The sequence below is a fragment of the Ascaphus truei genome, chromosome 2 (assembly GCF_040206685.1).
Source record: "Ascaphus truei isolate aAscTru1 chromosome 2, aAscTru1.hap1, whole genome shotgun sequence".
NCBI classification, from domain to species: domain Eukaryota; kingdom Metazoa; phylum Chordata; class Amphibia; order Anura; family Ascaphidae; genus Ascaphus; species Ascaphus truei.
In genome coordinates, this window is record NC_134484.1 from 56618456 (window position 1) to 56643939 (window position 25484).

The window sequence follows — 25484 nt, forward strand, 5'->3', positions numbered from 1 at the left end:
AGATCATTGAGATTTGACAACTCCTGACTATAAATGGAGACTAAATGTAAACAAATGAGACTTTATATGGTTGCAGCTTTATCTCACATTGTTTATAAAATGCTAAAATCTTTTCTTTTTTTTTTTTAGTTTACTGGATTATCTAAAGGAAAATATCTCATTTCTAGGAATATGGTCTATAAATTCTATCTTTTCCTGGACAAGTGATCATACTGCTAAGTCTCTGTCTCTTTCCCACTCTCTCCATCCTGCTGCTCTTCGCATGTCATTTATCACTAGGAGCATCTTCTTATGCTAAACTACAACTCCCAGCAGGCACTGCAGCCAACCACTCCCAGCTAAAATCATCCCTGTTTGAAGATCAAGATCAGCAGAGCACAGAGCGAGGGCTACAACAAGTGCTTGTTCCCGTGCCACTCTTCCACACAGCAATTCGGGATGGGGGACCGTCGATGAAGTGAGTGATCATATTCAAGTAAGTACTAATGTCACAAAAACACTAATCTCTTGCAAAGCAAAGTGGGGATTCAGTATGCAGCTGCTTTGTTTCTTTCTGATATTACAAAGCACAAGGCACTCTATTTCTTCTACAATAAACTACAATTGTCTTGGAAAAGCTGCATGTCAGTACAATCAATTAAGTTATCCCCCTTTGATCAGAGATTTTTTTTGAAGGACTTTTCATAGTTGTGGTTTTTCAATTATTTTGATTGAGTAGTTTTGCAGATGCAATAAATTATACTTTAGTTTTTTTCTACAGATAAAAAATAAAGATAGCCAATATTAAAAAAAAATAAAAATATTAAGCTTGGTATTAGTACCTTGCACGCTGAAGGTTTTTGGATCTAAATTTAATTAGAGATGTTCTTAGTCATGTCTTATTTCTGCTGCGGATGCACTTGCATGTCCCTTGGGATTATCAAATGTTCACTGAGAATCCTGAGCATCACTGGGTTACACAGAGATCCTGCTATATAGGATTGTTTATTCTTAGCCTTTTACCTTGGCACAGGCTTCTTTAATTCAAATAATACTCATCCTTGCTTCACCAGAGATTCCTTAAATATTGCGGATTGTGAATGCTTTTGTTTTTTTGTACATTGATTAGTCACTGCATATTTTTTATAGACATTAGTTAAATGTCTGCTTTAAACAGTCGCCATTGATCTGATCCAGGAAGGTTAAATGTATCCCGACTTTTTCTTTCTGCTGCTTTGTGGTGTGCTCTCATTTGGTTTCCGTTTGGGTAATAGAATACGGGGTGAATAATGATTCAGTAAAAAATATATATATATATATATATATATATATGTACACACACACACGTAAATGTATTAAACGATAATACTGTACACTATGGGGCATGCGCTTATGCTTTTTGTTTTATATATATATATATAAACTTTATACTTATTACTTTATATGTTCTGTCAATTGGATGTAGCATTGGGCACCCCTGTCTTTTGATATTGATATATATATTCATATACACACAAACAAAAACAACGGAGGGGTCAGTGAAATACACTGACATGTATGTTATTAGTTCTAATAGTGACTAGTTTATCGGAAAGTCCTATTCCTTATTTTATGGAAATCAGGTGACAAATTTTATACCAGATTGGCACCATCTGGTTTGCCAGACATGGGATTAAACTTTGATCCATCACCCCGAGAGCCAATCCGCACTGAATATCCAGTCCTATTAAATGCATAACACGGGGAACTGATAATTAAATGTTTTATTTTCGTTTTGTGCTGTGAATGGGGCATAGGCAAACAACTTAGCACAATAAGAGTATAAGCACATAGGGGGTTAATTTATGAAATGGTGATAGTGAAAATCAAGGATACTATGGCATGTAAACTCCCATTTTCTTCCATGTAATTTGCGTGCGATAGCCCCCATATCAGCACTATCGCACTTTAATGAAACGCATTCATACAGTGGACTACTAATGTAGCAGGCTTCATTGTTCCTTGTGTTGTGTTATGGTTAAATGTTATGATATTGGGCGCCAGGTGAAGAAACAGTGTGCACTCAGTATTGCAGTGGAAAGTAAGCTACTTTATTGGTCTACATCGCGATTTAACGTTTTCAGTCCCAGCCCCGATGACCGTCCTGGCCTGGACCGAAATCGGTTTGGTCATAATGTAATTCAATAAAGAATCTGACTTTTTAACTGAAATATTGAGTGCCCACTGTTTCCTCTCCTGTTTATAAGTGTTTATGGGGTTTGGCACCCAGAGAGTTCCCCTGCACCATTGGTGCACTGGCAAATAATTCAGGATGAAGTCGTGAATAATGTTACTGCATACTCTATTGTTACATGTAATGTGATATTTTTCACCAATACTACCATTTAATCCCATGGAAACACTGTGGTATTGTAACAGGATGTGTTATCTGGGGAGCAAGGTCACTTGCTACATCTATATATTATTCTCTATAAGGTTCTGGCATCTGCTATGAGGCTTGAATACACAAGTTTATGGGTTTGAGTACACATTCTCCCACTTATCCTCCCTCTCTATCTGGCCCTTATGTCATGTGTAGAGAAGATACAGTACTTCCCCATACTGGAGAACATTTTAGTCCAATTCATCTTCTCTATTACTAGATAAGGGGTTCACAGCATATTGAATGAGGACCTCTGTTTGATCTTGGGCAAATAATGTAAGGTTAACATTTCTGATATAAAATGTATAATAAGAGAGACCTCTTTTAAAATGTTTGCCAGTGCATCACGGAATGTTCCCCTGCCTGTGCCAGCGAGTAATTAATTGAGTGCTTTTATTGAGTACTAGGACGAGTTTGGGAGCAGTTATGCAATATATATGTTTTGGTTTCCATTTTGACCCATCACTCTTTTTCCTTTGTGCTAAGAAAAGCATTACATGACAGACTTGAGGTTACTGAAACCTCCTTTGCTACAGTAGTTCTGAAGCATCAACTGTAATTAATTAATTAATTAAGAGGTTTCTTTCAAATACCAACAGAAGAATCATATTTTTTTAACCAGTAATCCCCCCAAACCAATTCTTTTAAAAACATTCATTTGCTCCAAAAGCACCCCCTAACGCCCGGGCCATAGAGGGGTGGGGAGAGCGGGGGCGCGCTAACGCTAAGGCTTGCCTGCTTCAGTCAGCGCGATTGCACGGACTTGCAGGCGAGCCAGCGTGCGCGAAGGGAGCCGGGGGAGGTGGTTGGAGGCGGGGCAGTGACGTCGCTGGGCCAATCGCCCACGACGCACTGACGTCAATGTCACAGCGCCGACGTCACGGCGCCGTGACGTTGACGCTGCTGTGCTGTGATTGGAGGTTTTCAGCCGACAGCGCGCTGAAAAACAGCTTGGCGCTCGGCTGAAACCTCCAACTCGTCAGCACGCCTGCGGACGCTCGCGTGAGCCCCCTCTCAAGGCATCCTCATTGAGGATGCAGGGGCTCAGCGCGGAGCGTCCGCACGCCTCAGCACGGCCTGTCCGTCTATGGACTCAGCCTAAAGCTAAACCACTGCACTTCCAACTCCCAAGACCTGCGCTGCTGATATGTAACTTTTAAATCTCAGTTACAGCTGGAGCAGGAGTTTTTAGTCCTATTGACATGATGCGGTGCATTAACGCCAGCAAGTGAGTTAACGCACGTTGATGCAGCGCCATTGAAATGAATGATAATGTGTGCTTTAACTCCTTAACACACAGTGATTTTTCATGTTATTTCTCCCTAATGCACACGTTAATGGGTGTAATAACGACTGCTAATTATGCACAAGAACAATATGGCAGCCGAGTTCATCCTTGGTCTGGCGACCTATATAAAACTGTGACGTCATGTGGAGATGATATGTTGGCTTTATATTGGGGACATCACCATTTTTTGTTGTTTTTGTTTACGGAAAATAAATTTAAAAATTAATTTCTCAGGAACTTGAAGGTCCCTGGGATTTGAGAGGTCCCTGAGATGGTTCTGATAATGGGGAGCCCACAGTTCATATACAAATAATGAGCAAAAAGCAAATAAAAAGTGATCTAAGAAATGGTTCTTCTCTACCCTGGATATATGAATATAAGATAGTTCCAGAGCTGTATTGTTAAGGTTCCACTGGTGCTGTGCAGTGGTAGATATTATGGGATGTGGCTGTGCTATACCCTCAGCCTCCCTGAGCCCACAGTTGTCCAGACGGTCCTCCTCCTGTAAGGCCCCTGAGGCAGCGGTGGCCTCTCAGGATGTGCCTGTGTGGAGCAAAAGGATATAGATATCCTACATATTTTAGCCTGCAGCCAATCTCCTTCCTCTACATAGATAAGTGCTGTCACGTAGGGCACACCTGTGAACCCGTGACCTGCATATGGGATAAAGGTTAATACTCAGCTCTCGAGCTGGCCCACTTTTCATCTTCCGCAAAGGTTCCTCAAATGAACATCTCACCTCAATCCGTTCCCATATACCATCTGTTACGAGCAACATACTTGTGAGCATTTTACTTAGATATGCAACCAGGGATTATACACACGGCTACTCTAGCTAACTCACTTTTCTCCTGCTCTAGGTACTTTCAATTAGTTAATATTTACCCTTACTCAATTGCAATCATTCTACCCGCTTCCATCACCCAAGAACTATGCGGACAAAATATATATATGCCATGGTCTAAGGTCCCTGTTTGTTAATGAAAACTACAGTATGCACTTAGCACACAAATATTTGTTGTAGCAAAATGTGTCCAAAAATGTCAGTTACTCTATAAGTGTTAATTCAGAGCCCAAAGCATTACTTTTAAAGACGGATTTAATATATTTAAAAATGCAGTGCTTTAGATTACAGAAAAAGATTATCACAAGAACATACCGTTACAATAAATGCAGAACAGTTTCTCAAAATAAAAAGGATAAAAGATAAGTAGAAATTCCTATACTTTACCACATGTCATGGGTTTTTCCCAGAGAGGTCACTGGTGTAGGAAAGATGAGAACTCACGTGTCTGATCCCAAAACACACCTCTTGTTTTATTCTAACTCATAATTAAAAAGTAGGGCTTTATATTCAAACTCCCCTTCATTGAGCACACCATAAGCCCACCTCTGTCATCAATCAGCCTCGTGAGTGAAAGTTTAACGACTTAAAAGAAAAAGACAACCTTTGACGTTTAAAGTCTGACTAAATATATCAAAGACCTTATATCTTAATTCTCGAATACTTAGACAGACGTGCGTCATATCAAGAGATTCAGGCGAGTCTGCTGAATATAACAATGCTAATTTTGACTGGCTTGCCCCTAAATTTGAGCAACAAACGGATATCTGTCCCTTGCCACATTCGAAACATCAAGTGTTTGGCCTTATTGTATTAGTCTCCTTTTAACGATTACAAATATCTAAACGTTATACATCAGAATATGTGTCAGGTCCAGGATTCCATATTTCGTATCTTTTGAACGTTAGGGTTAGTCACACCCCCTTGGCACTCTGTAGAACCCATCTAGGAATACTTTGAAAGTACCTTTAAAAAGCGTCCTCTTTAATTGAGTGCCAGAATAGCCATAATTTAATCCCATGTCTGGCAAACCAGATGTCCTTATCTCTAGTTTCTATCAGTCCTATACAACCCAGACCTGCCTGGACAGGACATAAAAACTATTTGTGTATCTTTAACACAATTTGGAATCAACTTTAACCCCTAAAGTACTAGATTGGTTAAAACACGTAATATTCCTGCCATTTTTATTACAAGTGCCTACAGATGGGACAGTAGCTGAATTGTTTCAGAATATCTCATGGAAAACAATTGCCTTACATCCATAGCACTGTACAACACCAAACATTGTAGCAGATTTAAATGCTATTGACAATGCTGTGTGCAATTTCTTCAGTGTAAAAACACCTTATTATTTAGAACTCCCACTTAGAAAACCAGCTGCGCTAGAGACAGCTTTACAGACAGAGGGAGCAAACTCCCAAGTGAGCTCGGAATACTTGTTTTTATTAGGCACACGGACCAATCAGAGCAAAACAAGGACAGACCAATCATCTGAGGACAGACTAATTAACTTACTGTAACTGTACCCTGATCGCACAAGAGAAAAGATTAAAACATATAAAGGCAACTGCAAAGAAAACATAAATGCAGACAGGGTGATAGGCAGCAGGGAATGTGTACTGCTAAAAAATGGTTTAATTAGAAAGTTCAATGGGAATACATGTGAAATCCAGGAGTCTGAATAAGGCTGAGTCCCCGCTGGCGCTGAACGCGCTGCGCCCAAAGCATGCGAGCCGGGTGTCCTGCGTCTGCTTGCGCGGCCGCGGGGGGCGTGGGGGGAGGGGAGAGGGGGTCGGCATTGCCAAATAGTTGAGCGAGCGGGAAAGTTAAACATTTTTATTTACCTGAGCGCTGGTGAGTGTGTGTGCACGCGCATACCCGCGGGCGCATCGCGTGAGCAGGGACTTGCATATATATATATATATATACAAGTCACCTCGCCAAGCACCGCCCACTCAGCGCCAGCGGGGACAAAGCCTAAAGAAGCAACACACAAGGTTTCTTTTCATGCACAGTTGCAATACTATTGACACAAAGTAGCGATGGTGCTCTCTTTTTGATTGCTTGTTAGTCATTTTTTTTAGTAACGTCGATATTTTTCAGTGTCTGATGCTATGGATGGAAGACAAAATGGAACATAAAAATATGTTCAGTGAAAATTTATATCGAATAAAATAGACCAGTTTAAATGCATGAAACGCTCTTACACATAAAAGGCCAATTCATGTTGTGGTTGCACAAAATACTTGTCTTTGTTAATGTAATGATATTACAACAGATCAAGGATTGCACACAACCAGTGTTTTTTTTTTTTTTTTTTACAAATAACAATTCCCTGTTTAACCCTTTGGGTGTCCCAGGATGTAGTCACTATGTCTTTGGGGCTGGCACTATGGGACGTAGTGACTACGGCATTCCCAATGGAAGGTTTTTTGCCTCTTAGGCTGTGTTTATAGTACTGGCTACGGTGACTGCGATGTTGCGCAGCGCTGTAGCAAGTACATGCAGTCTGTCGCGGGTGCCCATAGTGGGTGAGACGGCGACGGCTGACGTCACATGATCGCGATAGCTGGAAGTCAAAGGATTTTGACTTCTTCAGAGATCGGCGCATGACAGTGGCACGTGAGCGGTTCAGCCAGTGAGGGCGAACCGCTCATGGCCACGCCTCCGCCACGCCCCCTGGTTGCCCTCTTGTCTCCTGCACCAGAGTGCAGGAAACGCTATCGGGACAGCGACGGCTGATGTCACATGGTCGCGTCGCCGTCGCCCTAACTATAAATGCAGCCATAGATAGCATCCTGCATTCTCATGAATTGCAGGATGTGATGTGGCCAGAGAGGCTCCTCTTTCATTTCCTGCAAAATGGCCCTGGCGATCACATGACCACTATTGAAACCGACCGTGTGACCGAACTGTTCCCGGAGATGTCGCAACCCATCCTGCACTCAAAGAGTTAATGCCGAGTATTTAACAGCAGGATAGACATTTTGATATTTATCATCACTATTAATGTATTATGCCCACAACATGTTATATAATCATGACCTTGGAGCCTGCGAGTGAAATATCTCGCCCCCACCCACATACTGTATACAGTTGTGTGAAAAAGAAAGTACACCCTCTTTGAATTCCATGGTTTTACATATCAGGACATAATAACAATCACTGTTCCTTAGCAGGTCTTAAAATTAGGTAAATACAACCTCAGATAAACAACAACACATGACATATTACACCGTGTCATGATATATTTAACAAAAAGCAGCCAGCACACATTTTTACATTTCCCACAGGAAATTAAAAAAGGTGTCCTGGCTGCTGGCGTCCAAGCTGAGTGTCCTGCTGGTGTCTCTGTCCCACTGAGTTCCAGCCCTAGAGACTCTGCCTCAAACAGAGCTGCACTCACACACTTCTGCTGCACTCACACTCAGCTCCTGCTGTTGGAGCAGACATCCATAAACTTTCCTGGCAGCATATGGACTGACTTTCTGCCCCTGCAGAGGATTTAAATAACATCCCCCCAGCCCCTCCCCCCCATCCATCACCTGACATGGAAAGGGGAGAGGGGAATCCAGCCCCATTAGAAGGGAAACAAGCGGGGGAGCATATTCCATCAGTAATGAGCTCTGTCGATTAAGGCAGGAGTGCGCAAACTTTCCCCCTGCGCCGCCCTGCCTGCTCTCCTCACCTGCTCGCTACGACCCCAGTGTGCGCGTTGCGTGCGCGACGGGGTGCCTGGCGCCGCTCGTTCCCTTCATCCACTCATGGTTGGGGCGCGGCAGGGGTGCAGCCATGATGTCACGTGGCTGGTTCGCCTCATTGGCTGGACCGTCACAGTGATGTGGCAAACGCTCTTCCGCCACGCCAAAAGATAAAAAAAATTGGCTTTTGACAAAGGTGGTCGCACATTGCGCTTTCTGCAGGCGCACAGCAGTGGTGACTGCGGCCGGCCCCATAGAGGGCCATATCTTGTTTGCGTTCGCCATAGCGCGTGCAGACACGAGCAGTGGGGACAAGGCCTTAGGCTTCACATTGGACTTGATTTTGCACCTTCGCAGTCACCTCATTCATACACTGTAGGGGGGATTCCTTAAGCTCTGATAATGGATCTATCGTTAACTGCCATTCAAGTCAACGTCAAATCTAGCCCTGATGCTCGCCATATATGTTTTATATCATTTTATATTTTTCACTTTTTAGACCTTAATGATTTTAAGCATTGTTTTTTTTTCAAATGATGTGCTGTTTATGGAGCTCAGAACCAAGACTAGCACATTGTCCCAACTAATCTGGGGTCACTATGTCACCTTAAAGCGCGCCAATTGTGCATGTGTATTTGTGGGTTAAGACCGCGGGCATGGTCATGCTTACCAGTGAGCCCCTGCAGCCGCAATGAGCGCAATGAGCTTCCACAGGCGTGCGGAGGCGTAGCAGACAATTTTTTTTTAGTTTAAGCGCTCACGGAATCGGAGGGCCGGTCACGTTAGCGGTTCACCCAATGAGGGCGAACCAGCTCCGTGATGTCACTGGCCCGCCCCCAGACGGCGTGCGTAGTAAGGCCAGGGAAAGCACCCGCTTTCCCTCAGCCTTCTCGTGCCTCCGCACGGCTGGAGTCTCTATGGACTCAGCCTAAGTAGTCACTGATACTTTGGCTGACTGCTTCATTACTGGAGGTCATTTTAACACTGTTGCCAATGGCTGATTATTTATATTCCTAAACATATTTTATTAAAATGTAAACACAAAGATGCAGTTCAATTACTGCATGCTATATCATTTTGTTAGTCTATATACCCTCATACTCTGATTACTTGAAACCCTTACTCCCTTTGCAAGTTCCCAAATAAGGAGAATGACCTGCCCACTACCCATTCACCCATCAAGCTTCTTGCAGTTTAATAAAGAATGAAGTAAACAACATACTTGCCATTTCTGAGGATGACAGATTTTTGGAAGAACATTAAATCCCTTCAAAACAATGTCAGTCTGCCCTCCCAAAATAACGTTGCCATGTTCTCAACACTTGTGTTTGCACATGTTGTTTGTTAGTCTGCACAGCAAAGAAAAGCTTCTTAGGCTGCGCTTATAGTGCCGGCGACGGCGAAAGCGTCGTCGCGTCAAAACAAATGTATTGACGCAGTCGCGTGCGCTTATAGTAGGAGCGGCGCGACGGCTTGGTCGCGATCGCTGGAAGTCACTTCAATTAGATTTTTCCAGCGACCGTAACGTCAGTGTCGATGTTGCCAGCACTATAAGCTCGGCCTTAGAAACACGACTCCCTGCATATTAAATTTACTCAAAGTTCCAAAGCTGAATTGAGTAGTAGAGACCTAAAATGTACAGTGTACTCTGTGAATCAATATGTTTCTGTACTGAATGTACACTTAGGCTGCTTCTAGGCTGAGGGACTAATCCAGAACAGGACTAAGATGGGCATTGGGTTTGAAAAATGTGTACACTGAATGTGTGCATTGTTACTTTTACTGTATCACAATCCAAGTGCAGATGTAGCACACATTCATGCAACAGTGTTGTAAAAAGAACATGTCAAATGATGTGTGTCAGCATTTATTTAAATGGCCCTACATCAAATATTGCATTAAATGACGTGTCAGCTTTCACGCAGAGCATCACGTTAACTGGGCCAATAACGTTGGCTACATCTGCATCTATAAAGTTGTAGGCTCGGAACACATATTACGCTTACTGTATGTCCTATCTCTGCTTCTAGAAGTAAATCACAGAGGCCTCATACTTACAGGCTGAATAAGAGTCTCATTCACTCTGTAGGTACAGAGTGCTGTGATTTATATTTATTAAATGCTATACTTTCTGAGCTTTGCAGTAAATGAATTCTTGCATTTATCTTAGACTTGTGGAGCACTCTTCAATGACTGCATCTGTTGGTAACCATACTATATTGGGGAAGATTTACTAACCTCTGGTGGGAGAGAATTCACCGTGATTCCGCATTAACTGCCATTGACTTGAATTGTGGTTAAGCCGGCATTGCAGTGCATGAGAATTCATCTGATGTGACGGCCACTGGTTTTACATTTTCTTGGTAGCCAAGAAGACACTCTGTAAACAGCCTCTTTTTGCCAAAAGCCGTCTCCTAAACCTTATCACTGTAAACATTTTTCTCTCATAGCATATCATGTAGGACTCTAAATATCATGAATAGATAATGTAATCATTCCCATACAACTAAAACCTGTAAAGGTTTATGTGCTTTAAATACATTTTCAATTGTGCCACATTTACAATGGTATACTGATGAGTGTTTTACTTTCCTAGTAACAGACTACTAAGTTATCATTAACATAAGAAGAAGACGAAATTGAAATCGTGTGTGTGGAAGTTAATTGGCTCGATGTGAATATCAGCATTTCATTTATGAGTAAACTGCATATGAAAAATAATTTGTGCCGCGGTAATTTGTTAAGAAACATGTTTTTGTCTTTGGTCATAAATTTAAAAATAAATTGTTTTCTAGTTTCATGTAGTTAATATGCATTTATAACTTATGTAGCCCTGTTTCCTAGTGAACACAGGCCGCTACCATATGCTGTCTAACCTGTAGGCTCACAGGGCCTAAGCTTCTGCCACAGAGGGCCTGGGGCACACGTAATACTAATGATACCTGATACTTGGTGCAGCGCCTCCACCTGCGATGGCTCCCACCAGAGGGGGAGTGGTTCCTCGCAGGACAATATGTATAACAATACACACACACAGCATATAACAACCGAATGACTTTACTTGTTGGCAAGAGCAGAGATATGTATTACAGGTGTCCCTCCCTAGAGGTGACACTACCTTCTGCGTCTCTCAGGACGCTTATTCCTCTCCTTTACCGGGTGATCCCACCCCATGTCCAATTCCCCAACACCTTGTGTCCCCACCCTCCAGTGAGGTAAAGAATATGTATGGGTGACTGCGCAGCCACTGTGTCCTGTGTAATGATGATATAGTTGGTGCACTTGTTGATTACCTGCCGGGCACTCCAGTGCCCGGGCCTGCCACGTATCTTCACAAAGGGTCAGATGCGCGGTGATTTCCAGCAATAGGCGTCCGGGGTGATCCCACCCAGACAGACGGTAGCAACAACGGCAGGGTCTGAGCCCAGACCTCCTGCAGACTACACACTGTCTCTCACTCGATCACTTGGCAGCACAATAAGGGAACCGGAACCTATCTAGGGCCAATCCCTGTCTCTGCTGAACACTACCGGGGCTCAGTGCCTAACTGGGCCTGGGGCATATGGCCTATGTAGGGGCTGATGGCCTCCCTACACCTGGAGCTCCGTCTCCTTCCTCCTCCCGCTCGCTCTGCCCAACGTGCGCGCCCTCTCCCCCTATCCACTCTCCTTCCCTCTCACCCGATTGGTCCCCCGCGGGGCTGCTGGGACTCGTAGTTCCCCCTCCCGCACCCAATGAGAGCTGCTCCTCCTTCGCGGGCTTTGCTGCCATACCCGCGCATGCGCAACCTCCTCTTCCACACCTTCTGCGCCTGCACCAACTCCCAACAATGGTGGCGCCCACAACGCGGAACCTCCGATAACCGGAGCATTCCCTGCTCTGCTGTAATACAACACATGCGCGCAAAGGAATCCCGGCTACACTTACAACACTTCTAAAAAGTTTCAGTTCTTTGAATATTTTTGCCAGGATCTTTCGAGCTCATAAAGCAGCCAAATCTCTAATTGGTTTATAAAATATACCTTTTAACTCCCGATCTTTAGTATTGTATCTGTGAAAGGTACAGATGTAGCAGACATTATAGAACCTGTTACTGCGTGGTAAGGTACATCGTGCAATTAGTTAGCAAAATTACTCAAACTTGCAGGTCAGTTTCTGTCAATGGAACTGCAGTAAATCGTGTGATAAGCATCACTGCATTAGTAACCCCATAAAGCGCTTCTTTCTATTACAAAAGTAAACACAAGGCATGTTTAATGGGTTCAATGTACACCTACTGCAGATGACTTGCACCTTCTATAAAAAAAAAAAACAGTAGAACTATTTTAACATTTTTCCAGGTAATTAAATTCTTTGTTTTTTTTTTTTTTATCTCTCCTTGATCTCTTTAATATATTAAACTGTTTGGTTCCTATTCAAAATGAGTAGAGCATATAATGGGCATTGTATGAATGGTCAGCATTAGCAATGAAATGTATGTACTGTAGTAATTAAAATGTTTAAATTAGATTAAAAAATCAGATCAGCTCCTATAATAAATTGGGATCCCCTCACAGAACGCGTTAGGGATAGTAACTTCACTGCTACTTTTAAGGATATGAAATATATTATATTAATTCAAATATCTAATACTGTATGTCAAAATGTCACCTATTGTACTGTAAGTCAGACATCAACAAAAATATTTTTCCCTGAGCATGCTGTAGAAATTACATTGATTAAATAAAACATCTAATCTGTTCAAACAGCATATATAAAATAGACAAAGGTAACCACATAAAGTGCAGGGGTAGAGTTTTAGAAATATGTTTTTTTTTTGTTACTTTATATACTGTATGTTATTGTTATGACTTCTTAAATATGTATAATATGCCACTAGAAACATTTGTTTTTCTGAAAGGGATTCAGAGAGATATAAGGTGCAGTTTTACACAGTGGTGGTGGTATTATTTACTGTGTCAGTGCAGTTTTGCCCGAAAGTGTAATTGTTCACCATAGTGTTATAAATTAATGAGATGAAATCACACCTTTCACATAAATCTCAACCAGCGCGGAAAAAATATTCAGCACAAGGGGAGCAAAGTAAGGAATTCCTATTAACACCCTTCAACACCTTGGTGATGCACTGAAAGTGATAATTTGATCTGGACTTAATCCACTGTATAATTGAGGATATACAGTATCTAACCAGTTATTTCCTCTTAAGGTTAAGAAAAAGTGGCAGGTGATAGTAGGGAAACCAATCTCCTGTGGTGGCTATATAAAATTAAAAAATACATAGTCCCTGTCACAGAATGGCTACACCCAGGCCTGTTATATTGTCTTTAGAAAGACTCACGCACCAAAATAATGGACGGCGCTCAAACAATGATCATACAAATTAATCATTTATACAACACCACGAAGAAGGAAGATACTGCTCACCAGTGGGACATCATTTCTCACAACCAGATCATGCCATAAATGATTAAAAAATCAAAATCCTCAATGGAATGTTTAAACGCACCCAAGAACGGAAAACATTTGAACTCAGAGTGATAAGACTCTTTGACACCAAAACAAAAGGACTTAATGCGGATATGGGTTTTCTCACACTATCAGAATTGTTTGTAATCATCATGTCTGTCTCTCTTCTTATCCACACCTTCTCCCCCCCCCCCCCTGCAGTTCCTTGTCACCCTTCCATGCTTCAAACACTTTTTCACCCCACCTTATCCACAGTACATCTCTGTTTTTTGGGGGTTTTTTTCTCTCCCTTACACTTTTTTAGCCATAGATTCCTTTGCAAATCAGTATTGCAGACCTGAGGAAGAGAGGAGAACTCTCAAAAGCTTGTCCTATTACATAAATTTAGTCCAAATAAAAAAGGTATCATCTAATACTGAAGTACTCATTTATTCTGCACTATCGCAACTGGACTAATACGGCTATTTCCGTTAAAATATATATATATATATATATATATATATCAGATTCAAGCCATTTTTGGCACTGTTTTGCAGCAATTACTATTTTGTAATGGAAATCTCTTAACTCTGAACACATTTCTACAAACATACAGTAGGCGCAAAGGAAAAATGACACACAAGCTAAAGTGGGTTGAAAGGCAAAAAATAAAATATATAAATACAATGACAACTAAATGGTGTCTTAATTCTGTCAGTGAACATCTAGCTTTAGGTAGTCATTTTACTTAATCACTTTGAGTTAAAGCCAACACTTGATTAAATGTGTCTATGCAGAAAATGAAACTGGCAAGAAAATGTTCACTGAAAGACTTTAAAAAGATGTATGATCCAGTATCCGTGTACAAGTGGTAATGGAAGTTGATGTGATAAAAATAGAACATGAGGCAGTGTATAGCAGCAGTGACACTGAGCCTAAGACACTGCCTGAGACAGTAGAAAAGCATTTACAGTGGGGAATAAAGAACCAAGGAAGGTGATAATGAAAATAATCAACATAGCTGTGAAGGTGCTCTGGAGGAACCTGAAATTAAGTGTGATTTATTAGGCTACAATGTGTTATCATTTTGTTTTGTAAATCTAGGTGTGATATAGTAAGAACATGTAGGAGAATAAACGTAACAGATTACTCAGTCATTTGTTGCTGGCCTCTAAATCATATTATTTAATTTTCACTATTATCTAGATAAATCATAGAACGTTGTAGAATATCAAAAGCTACATTTAGAGGAAAAAATAGATGGAAAAATTTAGAAGTAAAGAGAAAGTAGAAAAGCCACATGAAAAAATGTGAGGTGTGCAATAGTGTATCGTGTTGGGCAGAATACAATCATTCATTTAATGCAGCAATCCATGCTGCTTGTTTCTTATTAATGATTTCATTTTTTATTTAACTTACTGAACAGGTGGGTCCTCCAGGCTTGGTCCCCCGGCGTTGGGGACCCTTCAGTTAGGGAGCGCCTGGTGGACACAAAATTGCCACAGAGCCAATGATGCGGAGGATTTCTATTGGTAAACCCTGAATCCAGAGGACTCCACAGAGGGGATGGTCAAATAATATTCAGGGTATGTGGAGAGAGATGAAAAAAGACATACATAGTGTAATACTGATGGATCAAGTATATGTGGCCAAATGACCACTGCTATAGTAAAGAATATAGAATATGCAAAAATGCCTCAAGCAGTTTAATGTACTTAAATGGACAGGTAAGTGAAAAAAGTTCAAATTTATTAAAAACCATACATTTTAATGTACAAATGTCGGGGAGGTGGTTATCCAATGGAAACATTTGAATCCTACTTACAAATTGTAGGTAGGTTATGGGCATGTCCCAAATCAGAACGTCCGTATGGTTGTCCGTCACAATTAGCGTCCCAATTAGCATGGTGAATGGAACAGGCATCCCAGTTCAAGCCGCAAAGTGTATGCCTCCTTGCAAATTTACCACAAAACTTTGATCGTGGAGAGCTGCCATCTATACGGCATGAGTATGGTAGTCGGAAGGCGGACATCTGAGCCTCTGCTATGTGTGGACAACATAAGCCCCTGCGCGTTTTGTGACTAACGTCGCTTCTTCAGGAGTGTGTGATAAAGGAGGGGTTAGTCTCTCTATTTATATAGTCAATCCAATTAACTCTTTGTGCGGTGAATATACAGTATGATCGAGTTAAAAACAAATATGTGAAAAACAAAACAAATAACGTAGACTGTGGGGCATGAATAAAGTACACATATACAAGCAAATAGTACGACACATCAGCTAGACCAGGGGTGCACAAACCTTTTTGTCTGTGCCCCCTCTTTGTTAGAAAGAGTGTGGGGCCTCTGACAGCGTTGCGCCCACCCCCTTACCACCCCCCAGTTTGTGCACCCCTGAGCTAGACAATCATGCACATATACTTAAGGTGAATATGAATCAGAAATGGGAAATGCAAAAATTAGAGACATATCAATTACAATACCAATTGCAGCCAATAGGTCTGTAGCAATAACATCTAATATACATATACTGTAATACCATTGTAAGTGAAGTAATATTAAACTAAAAATTAAGAACACATTGTAAATGTTATATGTACTAATAAAAATAGGATGTGAAAATAGAAAAATCACTAATAATTGTGTATAAATATCAAGTGTGTAGCTAAATACTATATGATTCCACAGGGCAAAAAGAATCCCCTGCTGGATAATAGTTAATGTGAGTTAAAGAAACATAATGGGGCTGTGATGCTAACAGTACTAAGGGCTGGAGGACAAGATGGTAATACAGATGGCATTTGTATGAGAGACAAAATGACTTTGCGAATACACAATCTTGAGAGAATGAGAAAAGAGAGAAGGCAGCGTAAATTCTAATTCAATCTTCTCCAAGAAATGCACTCTGATCGAATTCTAATTAATGAACAATTGGTTAACTGAGGAAGAAGTTCATAAGCGACTTGAAAAAATTAAAGTAAATAAGGCACGTGGCCCCGATGGCATACATCCAAGAGTTCTCAAGGTGTTAAGCTCAGTAATAGCAAAACCATTATATTTAATATTCAAGGACTCCATTTCCACAGGCTCAGTACCACAAGATTGGCGTAAAGCAGATGTGGTGCCTATATTTAAAAAGGGAGCTAGATCACACCCGGGGAATTACAGACCTGTAAGCCTGACTTCAATAGTAGGGAAACTACTTGAAGGTTTAATACGGGATAATATTCAGGAATACCTAATGGAAAACAAAATTATTAGTAATAGTCAGCATGGATTTATGAAGGATAGATCTTGCCAAACTAACCTTATTTGTTTCTTTGAGGAGGTAAGTAGGAATTTAGACCAGGGTAATGCAGTTGATGTGGTCTACTTAGATTTTGCAAAGGCTTTTGATACGGTTTCACACAAGAGGTTGGTGTACAAAATAAAGAAAATTTGACTCAGTAATAATATATGCACCTGGATTGAAAACTGGTTAAAGGACAGACAACAGAGGGTTGTCATAAATGGAACTTTTTCAGGTTGGGCTAAAGTCGTGAGTGGAGTACCTCAGGGATCGGTACTGGGACCCCTGCTTTTTAACTTGTTTATTAATGACCTTGAGGTTGGGATCGAGAGCAAAGTTTCCATCTTTGCTGATGATACTAAATTGTGTAAGGTGATAGAATCAGAGCAGGATGTAATTTCTCTTCAGAAGGACTTGGAGAGACTGGAAACGTGGGCAGGTAAATGGCAAATGAGGTTTAATACAGATAAATGTAAGGTTATGCATTTGGGATGCAAGAATAAAAAGGCAACTTACAAATTAAATGGAGATATTTTGGGGGAATCCTTGATGGAGAAGGATTTAGGAGTGCTTGTAGACAGCAGGCTTAGCAATAGTGCCCAATGTCATGCAGTAGCTGCAAAGGCAAACAAGATCTTATCTTGCATCAAACGGGCAATGGATGGAAGGGAAGTAAACATAATTATGCCCCTTTACCAAGCATTAGTAAGACCACACCTTGAATATGGAGTACAATTTTGGGCACCAATCCTAAGAAAAGACATTATGGAACTAGAGAGTGCAGAGAAGAGCCACCAAATTAATAAAGGGGATGGACATTCTAACTTATGAAGAGAGGCTAGCTAAATTAGATTTATTTACATTAGAAAAGAGGCGTCTAAGAGGGGATATGATAACTATATACAAATATATTCAGGGACAATACAAGGAGCTTTCAAAAGAACTATTCATCCCACGGGCAGTACAAAGGACTCGGGCCATCCCTTAAGGTTGGAGGAAAGGACATTTCACCAGCAACAAAGAAAAGGGTTCTTTACAGTAAGGGCAGTTAAAATGTGGAATTCATTACCCATGGAGACTGTGATGGCAGATACAATAGATTTGTTCAAAAAAAGGTTGGACATCTTTTTAGATGGGAAAGGTATACAGGGATATACCAAATAAGTATACATGGGAAGGATATTGATCCAGGGATTAATCCGATTGCCAATTCTTAGAGTCAGGAAGGAATTAATTTTTCCCCTTAATGGGGTTTTTTGTTTGCCTTCCTCTGGATCAATAAGTAAGTATAGATATAGGATAAAGTATCTGTTGTCTAAATTTAGCATAGGTTGAACTTGTTGGACGTATGTCTTTTTTCAACCTCATCTACTATGTAACTATGTAACTATGTAACTATGAGAGCAGTTGGTAATCAGAGTTTTCCTTTGGTTTGACTCTATTTTCTTGGCTTTTTATATGATGTGATGCACCTGCAGTTTTCTTTTGCTTCATTATTCACAGTTGATATGAAATAAACATACAGCCTGTTACTGGTTTGTTTATGCTTGTAAGTCTCTATTCAATATGTTCTACTGTAATGAACATTCAATTGCGATGTCGGTATGCAGTCAATACCGGGATGCATTGGCTTTCTATATACTGTTACTGCTGTTGCTGCAGAGGTTGCGTGTTCCCACTATAGAGTTAATATCAGGTCAGGTTCTGGCCCACTACACTCACTGTAGCTGAAGAGTGTTTGTCAAGGTCTATGATTGGCACGCTATTACTTTGTACACAGAGTTTATTGCCGTTGTTTCTGACTCCCAGGGGGTGACATGAGAGCGGTCCAACTGCAGGATCGAAACATAAATACAATTTTCATTATTTGTTCAAGTTTGAGCAGACTGACAACTATATTTTTACGATTTAAACAAAGATAGCACTGTTTTTGGTGCAAACACCCGGATGGAGAACCTCTAATGACAGATTTTTCACGCTAGTATTTTGTTTTAGATTTTTTTTGCAGAGCTTTAAACCGCATGGACTGCAGTGGAACTGATATGTAGGAGTAATCATATTGCTTGCATAGATTTTTAAAAGATCAATAGAAGGTCGCAGAAGAATGATGTATGTAACATTGCGGACTGAATACACTATTTTGGTGCATGCGTCTTGAATAGGAAACACTAGTAGACTTCACATACAGTATATGTCATTGTGCCAGTGTGTATATGTGACGTCTAGTTGTGCAGGGAGAACACATGCATTAGACGTATCTGTAAAACAATGAAATAGTTGCTATATGACATAAGTATATTTAATTGTAGTTTTTATTGTTCTTTTAGATTTGTAAATCGTTACATTGCATAACTATAGTTAACATTTTCATTGTATTTTGGTATTGTTCTTTTTCAGCAGAGCTTTGAACAGCATGGACTGCAGTGGAACTGTTATGTAGGAGTAATCTTATGGCTTGCATGGAGCTTTTACACATCACTGGAAAGACACAGAAGCTTGATGAATGCAACAATGTGGACTGGAGTTTTAACACTTGCAAGAACGATGACAGAGATTCAAAAACTCTATGTTATGAAAATCAGTATGTGGCTTCTCCAGTTTCACCAGATCAATATGAATCTATTTCATTAGCACCATCAGCTGACGGACCAGATCCAAAGGGCTTTCAAGATGGTTACCTGAAAGACAGAAAGAAGGTGTGCTGTGTTGAAGAACTGGAAACATCCTTTACATATGTTGATGAGAATGTCAATCTAGAGCTTGTAACACATCCACCTCCCAATAAGAACTGCCATGGATATCTATATCATAATTCTGATAGAGAAATAATTCAACCAGAAGGGATACATGAAGCCTCCATGATGTCAGATGACGAAGCTGTGTCTGAAGCCTCGGGGAAGTCTGTAGATTATGGCTTCATCAGTGCAGTTACTTTCCTAATTACTGGAATTTTACTTGTCATAATTTCATACTTAGTCCCACGAGATGTCAAATCAGATCCCAATTTGACCACAGCACGAGAAATGGAACGGATAGAAAAAGAAAAAGCTATCATTGGAGCTCATTTGGATAGATGTGTTATTGCAGGACTTTGCCTTCTAACTCTTGGTGCCGTGGTGCTATCAATTTTGTTAATGGTGTCCATGTGGAAAGGTGAATTATATAGAAGGAAAACATTTGCATCTAAAGACTCTGCAAAGTTATATGGGTCCATCAATTTTAACCAAATGAAGTCTGGTGGAAATGAAAATACATTAGTGCAGGAAGATACCATTGACATTGTTAATTAGTAAATTCATATTTTTATTTTAAACTGTGTTTTTACACATAGCAATGGAATACTCTATCTACATTTGGCTCAAAATATGTATGTATGTATATCTTTATTGCTATAGCGCCATCTATGTACATAACGCTTCACAGCAGTAATATACATGATATATTAACATACGACATAAGGGGAATGAGGGCTTGAGACCTAATATTAACATTAGGAAAAGGCAGTCCCTGCCCTGAAGAACTTACAATCTAAGTGGGAAGAATGTACAGAGACCGTAGGAGGGTGTTCTGGTAAGTGCATTTGTAAAGGGTCAAGGTCGATGTATGAGATGTATAGTACCAGCCCATGGACCTACCCATATGCTTCGTTAAAGAGGTGTGTTTTAAGGTGGGTCTTAAAGGTGGAGAGAAAGGGTGCTGGTTGGATATTGAGGGGAAGGGCATTCCAGAGGGGGGGTAGCGAGTGGGAGGTTCTAGGTGGGAGAGGGCTTTAGATACAAAAGGGGTATATGATAAATATGACATGAAGGATTTGTTAAATGATTGATGTAGCCCTTTCCATTCAACTTCACAGAGTGTCATGAATAAACAGGATATTGAGTTTTGTACAGTATATATCAGTAGTGTATTATTAGAACAAAATAATTTTTAAATAATTTGTATAAACTAGTGCAGATATGACACTTTATGATTTTAAGAAACATTGTCCCTTTCTGCTATTGATTATATAATATTATGTAATATATTATTTTGCTTCAGAAATCCATGAAAGTCTTGTATAATCAGTTGTATCAATTGTTCACCTATATCGTCTCCAACCAGTATGTATGGTACGTACTGCTCTTCTCCCTCTATGCAGACACATCCCCAGATTTAGCCCTAATCTTAAATACCTTAAACGCGATATATTTAACATGGATCCCCCCCCATCCAAACTCGGTCATTCTGTTCCTTTTCCACCACAGGAGGTACCCCATAATATTTATCATTTTCCACAAATCATTGTATACCTTTTCTAATACTTGTGTTTTCACTATTCTTTCCCCATCATAATGTTATGGTCCGCTCTGTCAATTGTGTCTATTGTAAACTTCAACTAGCTACAGATGTATCAAGACTTTCTGTCTCCGGAGCCAAGGCTTCAAAAGCTTAAAACCGCTGCTCCAGAAATAGTGCTGCCGTGGTTAGCAGCATGGGGTCCATGCTTCCGGATGGACCCCCCACAGTGATAATCCTCTAGCACCGGGGCAGTAGTGGTCATGGTCCAACAGCTTGCCTCAGTGCCAAAAATAGTAAGCCTTCCTACTGTACATCTGTAGACTCAGGGGCCTCTACGTTAAAGAGATCCAATGTGTCCAGAGTAACAGATCTCTCGGGAACTCAATTGATAAAAAATGTACAAAACTTTAATCAGGACATACTGAAAAATACAAACAGACCGCCTACGCTTTTCACACCAAAACAACGCTTTCTCGAGGAGTAACCAGTGGAGAATACACAGACATAAAAATACCCCACTCCCAACAACACTCAATTAAAAAGCCGCAGGTGAATGAAATCAATTCATAGGGGTAAACAGGTGTAAAGCAGCAGTACATAATCAAATAAATGAATCTGTGTAATAAACAGTGACCACAACTTGTAATACTATTTCTGTACAGTACTTCATAAAGCTTTCTAACAGGGCCCGAGTAGTTGAGCATACAGAGGATATAGGTATATCCCTTGATGCTTTATACATGCTTTATTCCCCTCTGCAAGCAACACTAACTATTAATTGACAGTGATACACCATTTTTCCTTGAGTACAGGACAGCTTCTTGTTACCTTGCCTATATATTAAATTCTGATAGTTCCAATACAAAGTCACCTGAAAACTGCATGCAATTTGAGGCAATAAAAATGTGACATTTTTCTATCTGTCTCTATATTCGCCTACCTGAGGGAGATGAGATTAATGACTGTGACCTTCCTGGCTATGTGAAATCTCCCAGCTTAATGAATAGCTCAAGAATATGTCATTTTACAAGCTTTCTTCATTTTTATACCAAATTTGCATATCGCACAGAACTGCACAGCCAGAACAAAGACGCTTTCTCATGGTTTGGACATGCAATAACTACTTAATGGACACAGCAAGATGCAATGCCCTTATCGCAGATTAATAAATAGACCCTATAATATGGGTTTGGTTAAGTATTCTATTTTCTGTATCTGACTTGGCCTCTATGTAATATGCCCTGTAGCTGCTTCTTAATGTCAGGGAAGGCTTTAGGCTGCATGCATGTGAATGGAACTCGGAGACTTACCTGACGAAGAGAAGTAGCTTCACAGCACATTGAACTGGGCCTATGTCTTTTATTACTCATATTAAATAACACTTCTACAGTATGTTCCTTTTATCCCAGGTTTAAACTTTTTTTATGCCACTATTGTGCTCAGTTTAATGCTCTATACTTTATGTACCACCTTTTTAACCACACCCTATAATGCTCTGTTATTTACAGTATGCAACTGTTTCTCATTATAGTTGGATTACCTCTCCCTCTGTCTTCAAGGTACTTTTGCACAACTACTTTTCTAGAAATAACTTTTAATAACTTCTCTATTTCACCAACTATGTTTGCTACTTGATAAAATGTACCAAACACACAGATACCCAGCAAGCTCTCAGAACTCCCCCCCCCTTTGTTTCTTGTTGATAATATTTACAGATAGATCACTTACACCTCCTTCAATGGTCTCTCTATGTCTCCAGTTATCCCACCTAGATTGTATGGTATAACATTTTCTGAGAGACTTATGCAATCTTACATTATTTTCACCCAGTTCTGGAGCATTGACATATACCCTATACTAGTATTGGTTAACTCCTCGTTAAGTGGTAGCGGGTATCTTCAAAGCTCGCTAACACCGTGTTAAGTGCTCTTTTCAGTCGCAAAAGGCCTTTGCGTTAACTATAATGGACGTTAGGGCTAATGATATGCAAAAGAGGTGTTCCCTCTAACAACGCCTATCCACAGAGCTCTGTTAAAGTAGGGATTTAACGAACCGTTACTTCATACCTACAGGTGGCGTTAGCTCCCACCCGACACTGAATTATAGGGAGAGAAGGAAAGCGTTCTATTTGACTAGACTCCTCAAACAGGTGGAGACACATGTGCAGAAAAAGGAGCACACCTGAGATTCCTAGTATATAGCTAGTTTAAGTCATTTAAATATATTTTGCATATCCATATTAGCATACAGTATATCCCGTCCCTCTCTCTCTTGCAAAACCTATATTTCAGTGTCTGGTGGGAGCTTAACGCTTACCTTTTGGGTAAGACAGGCTTAACGAGAGTTATGTTATTTAAAGCTAATGCAAGGCAGTGCTAACTTAACATGATGTTACGCCTATGCTGATGAGATCACTAACGGTATGTTGTTTTTGCATGTTATTAGCTGTGTGGATTCGCGTTAAACCTCAGGAAACATAACATCTGTTTTGAGTATGTTATGAGCCCTGAGTTAACAGGAGCTCTTTAGATCGGGAGCTACGTACACTGTACAATCATGATATACTGTAAAAGTAATGCTATGCAACCTGTCTGCAAGGAATGTGTTTACCACGAACATTGCAGAGGAAAATAATTATTATGCAGCAGGAAATACATTTGACAAATTTCATTACTACTGTAGTTGTATTAGTGTTTTATGTGGTAAACTGTTTCAGAATAAGACGTTATGGCTCTGACTATCTGAAATGGTGGCTGTCCAACGTAACCTGGAGAATCTCTATAGCAGACAACTCATCTGTTCAACATCTTCAGCAAGTTCCAAGTCATTCTGAACTTCAGGTCCAGAGCAATACTCATCCAGAACATGCTGTACATCACTGTAGAAATAACACAATTACATGAAATTAAATTAAAAGTATAATCTGATCAGTTGCCTATAAATATTAAGTTATAAGATAACTGTACTGCATATTACAGCTTTTCAAAATGTCATCAATTATCATACAGTATGCTTTCTGTTACATATTACAAGTCAAATCACTTCTGATACATGTTTATATTTACAACTAGCTGCTAATTGTACTGTGTTTTCCAATGTAGGATAGATTATCACTACCCTTACTACAGTTATTTTCAATACTTTTTTCTATATTTTTTTTTTTAGATTGCTTTGTAGGCTATACGATTAAACCTATTTTTTGAACTCACATGAGTTAAAAGAAAATTATGTTATATCATAATATGCAGTGCACTGTAAAGCTCACATATTTCATATGTATTTCATGTCACCTATGTATTCTATGCTTCTTCTGTAACAAAAATAATAACACAAAAAAAGAAATAAAATAGCAGTTAAAATTGTTTTGTTTCTTAATATTTTTACATGTAGATGTGATGTGTGATGATATCTTCATCTTACCCCCAGCAACAACAAGTTCCTATTTTTTGTTTTTGTTTATATTCATTTTCAAAGACCTTCAATTAGTTCTTGTTTACGTTATTAGTGGCAATGTTATATTAATGTATGTATTATATTATTACATAGAACAATGCATGTGTTATTCCAAATATACCGATGCTTTCTTTGTTTATTTGCCATACATTATATCATGGCTCTTCAAATGTGACCTTGATGTGTCCCTTGGACAATTTGCTGCTAATTTTATATTAGTTTCTTAGGCAGCTAAGTGCAGTTATTCACAGTGACACTCACTTGTTAAGGTAATGTAATTACATACGGTGCAGATGTAATATATGCTTGAAAATTTTAAAAATAGAATAATGTCCAGGTTTTAAATGTATCTAAAATGACATTACAATAAGTCAATGGCCCTTCTACTTCTAAACCCTGGTTGTGGGGAGACCAGCTGGAAAAAGTTAATAAAACACGCAGAATCCCAGCAAGCTCAAGAAACCATAAAACATACCACATTTTATATATATATATATATATATATATATATATATATATATATATATATATATATATGTCCCCCCCCCCCTCAGGGTTTAAGCTCACCCCTCCCCACTTTCCATGTTAGCAGGTCTTTTTCATGTTCTGGGTTTGGACAGAACCAATGTGATCATTCTCCCTCCAAATATAGAGGTAAATGAGAATTTTAATCAGGTAGTGTTAGGACCTGATAATGGTCATGCCTTGATGTGGCTTACAGGCTTATAACGCTTTGGCCAAAGATTTTAATAAATGACCCATTTTCAAGAGAATATATAGGT

At 39.9% G+C, this 25484-nt stretch overlaps 1 protein-coding gene and 1 long non-coding RNA gene across 5 annotated transcripts in view; one reads left to right on the plus strand and one right to left on the minus strand.

Moving 5' to 3' along the window:
• The first annotated feature begins 342 nt into the window (after positions 1 to 342).
• TMEM74 (transmembrane protein 74) lies at positions 343 to 24611 on the plus strand. Of its 4 annotated transcripts, none has more exons than XM_075582466.1 (3): positions 356 to 475; positions 15109 to 15268; positions 19369 to 24611. In XM_075582466.1, the coding sequence occupies exon 3, from the start codon at positions 19422 to 19424 to the stop codon at positions 20259 to 20261; it is 840 nt and encodes a 279-aa protein (XP_075438581.1). In that variant the 5' UTR covers positions 356 to 475; positions 15109 to 15268; positions 19369 to 19421; the 3' UTR covers positions 20262 to 24611. The 4 variants fall into 4 exon arrangements, with proteins under 4 accessions (XP_075438580.1, XP_075438581.1, XP_075438582.1 ...); XM_075582467.1 differs by having other exon boundaries at positions 19372 to 24611; XM_075582465.1 differs by lacking the exon at positions 15109 to 15268 and having other exon boundaries at positions 343 to 475.
• Positions 19313 to 25484, minus strand: part of LOC142478356 (uncharacterized) — a 52203-nt gene continuing 46031 nt past the window's right edge. Inside the window, exons 2-3 of the long non-coding RNA XR_012793103.1 lie at positions 24017 to 24127; positions 19313 to 19649 (exon numbers count right to left, since the gene is read on the minus strand). This is a non-coding gene — a long non-coding RNA (uncharacterized LOC142478356). The remainder of the gene's footprint in view (positions 19650 to 24016; positions 24128 to 25484) is intronic.

What these genes read in the sequence shown, in the direction of transcription:
- TMEM74 (XM_075582465.1), top strand. Translation starts at nt 19,422, where the DNA reads ATGGCTTGCATGGAGCTTTTACACATCACTGGAAAGACACAGAAGCTT.